Here is a 1,650-nt window from a genome sequence, read left to right on the forward strand (position 1 = left end):
CTTCCCTCCTTTTCCTTTCCTTGCGCTATCATGTTTTCGATCGCAAATGGGAAGCCCTGGCGTTCCACTGTTAGAGAAAGGTGGATTCCCAAGTGACAGATGGCGTCAGAGACGCCGAGGCATGGAGGGGTTATGCCCCGTCCTAGGTCACCACCTGATTGGTGGCAGAGCCAAGACAACGATCCAGTCAGCGGGACTCCAGGCCTAAGCTCTGACCTCCATGCCACCCTGTCCCTCGCCGAGGCAGCTTCCCACGCACGCAGACTGCGCACCTGGCACACCGCCTGCCCTGTGCACGGAGTTATCACCTGTCTGCCTCCCTGACCTTAGGTTCTGAGTCGTCAGACCTTCGGGTTCCTGCCCGTCGCCCACCACCCCATACTTGGCCCAGGAGGGGTCTCAGTTAACGTGTCTTCGATTCTCTGGAGGCTTTCTTGGCCGCTGACTTTCCGAACCGTGCCTGAGACTTTGCTCTGCAGGGCGATTGGCCTCCACACGGCTTGCTCCTGGGGCCACCAAAACGACCCCCCTGCACCAGACTCCCACCTACACACCACCGACCAGCTCCGGGCGTGGGTCCTCTGCTCGGGTACCCCCTGCCCAGCGAGCTGTGCCCTGGTGTCCTACTGACCCGCCCTCTCCCCGCCCCGGTTCCTCGTTGCAGGACACTGCCGGACCCACGCGGTCGCTGAGCACGGCTCAGCTCGTGCTGCCCTCGGGGGGCCTGCAGGCTTCCGTCATCTCCAGCATCGTGCTGATGAAGGGCCAGGCCAAGGTAAGCGAGGCCCGTTGTCCGCGTAGACCTGTGGAACGAGGCCGGGTCCTGAGACCCCGTCGTGTCAAAGGAAGCGGGGGGATGGGACAGCGATGGCTCCCTCGGTGTGGCATGCAGAGCCTGTGTGGCGCGGGGGCCCCACAGCTGTCTCCCGGTCCTCCCCTCCGGGAGCTCGGCACAGACGTGAGGAGAAGACAGGCGAGAAATACTGAGATTATTGTCCCTGTGGCCACAGGGGACTCTCCGTCCCGCGCCGACTTTGCACCTAACGCCCTCACTTTCTGGTCAGTAAATTGCTTGTTCTACTCCTTGAACTTGGGCAGAAGTGTTTTAAAACTCGTCGACTTTCGAATTGTCGGCCGTGGTCAAAGACAGGCAGAGTGGAAAGGGGCCCCGAGACTCATGCAGAGCAGGGACAGAACGGTTCAGTCGTGTTGCTGTGAACCAAATGCACGCTCCGTCGGTGCACTTCGTGGGCACGAGCTGGCTGCCCGGGGCCTGGAGTACAGAGCAGGGTGACGGGCTCAGAAACAAGGCACGCCTCCCGCCATCCACCTGACACAGCCCGTGCACCCAAGGCCTGGTCACGGGCGGGGAAGCCAGTAGGAGTGAGGCCGGGGCTGAGTCCAGGGGGAAGGGAGGCAACGCAGAGCCACAGACGACAGAGCAGCTCCCCAGCTCAGGCCCTGCGCTCAGGGCACTGCAGGGACGGCTGCGGCTTCACGACAGCCCTCCCTCTGGTCCCGGACAGGGAAGGCTGCAGCCTGGGAGGTTACAGGACTTGCCCAAGGTCACTTGGTTGGTGAGCGGCCAAACCGAGACAGTGACCTAGACTTCCTGACCCCTGGGCCTTGTTCTGACCACCAGACATCCTG

General features: G+C 62.5%; 1 protein-coding gene across 1 annotated transcript in view; it reads left to right on the top strand.

Moving 5' to 3' along the window:
- The window catches only part of LOC111729081 (pro-interleukin-16-like), a 9,987-nt gene extending 8,380 nt beyond the window's left edge, over nt 1-1,607 (top strand). Inside the window, exons 3-4 of the mRNA XM_023520039.1 lie at nt 665-775; nt 1,527-1,607. Coding sequence (XP_023375807.1) covers nt 665-775; nt 1,527-1,607 — 192 coding nt within the window. The remainder of the gene's footprint in view (nt 1-664; nt 776-1,526) is intronic.
- Nucleotides 1,608-1,650: the final 43 nt, after the last annotated feature.

Source organism: Pteropus vampyrus, unplaced genomic scaffold (genome assembly GCF_000151845.1).
Source record: "Pteropus vampyrus isolate Shadow unplaced genomic scaffold, Pvam_2.0 Scaffold245, whole genome shotgun sequence".
Lineage (NCBI taxonomy): Eukaryota > Metazoa > Chordata > Mammalia > Chiroptera > Pteropodidae > Pteropus > Pteropus vampyrus.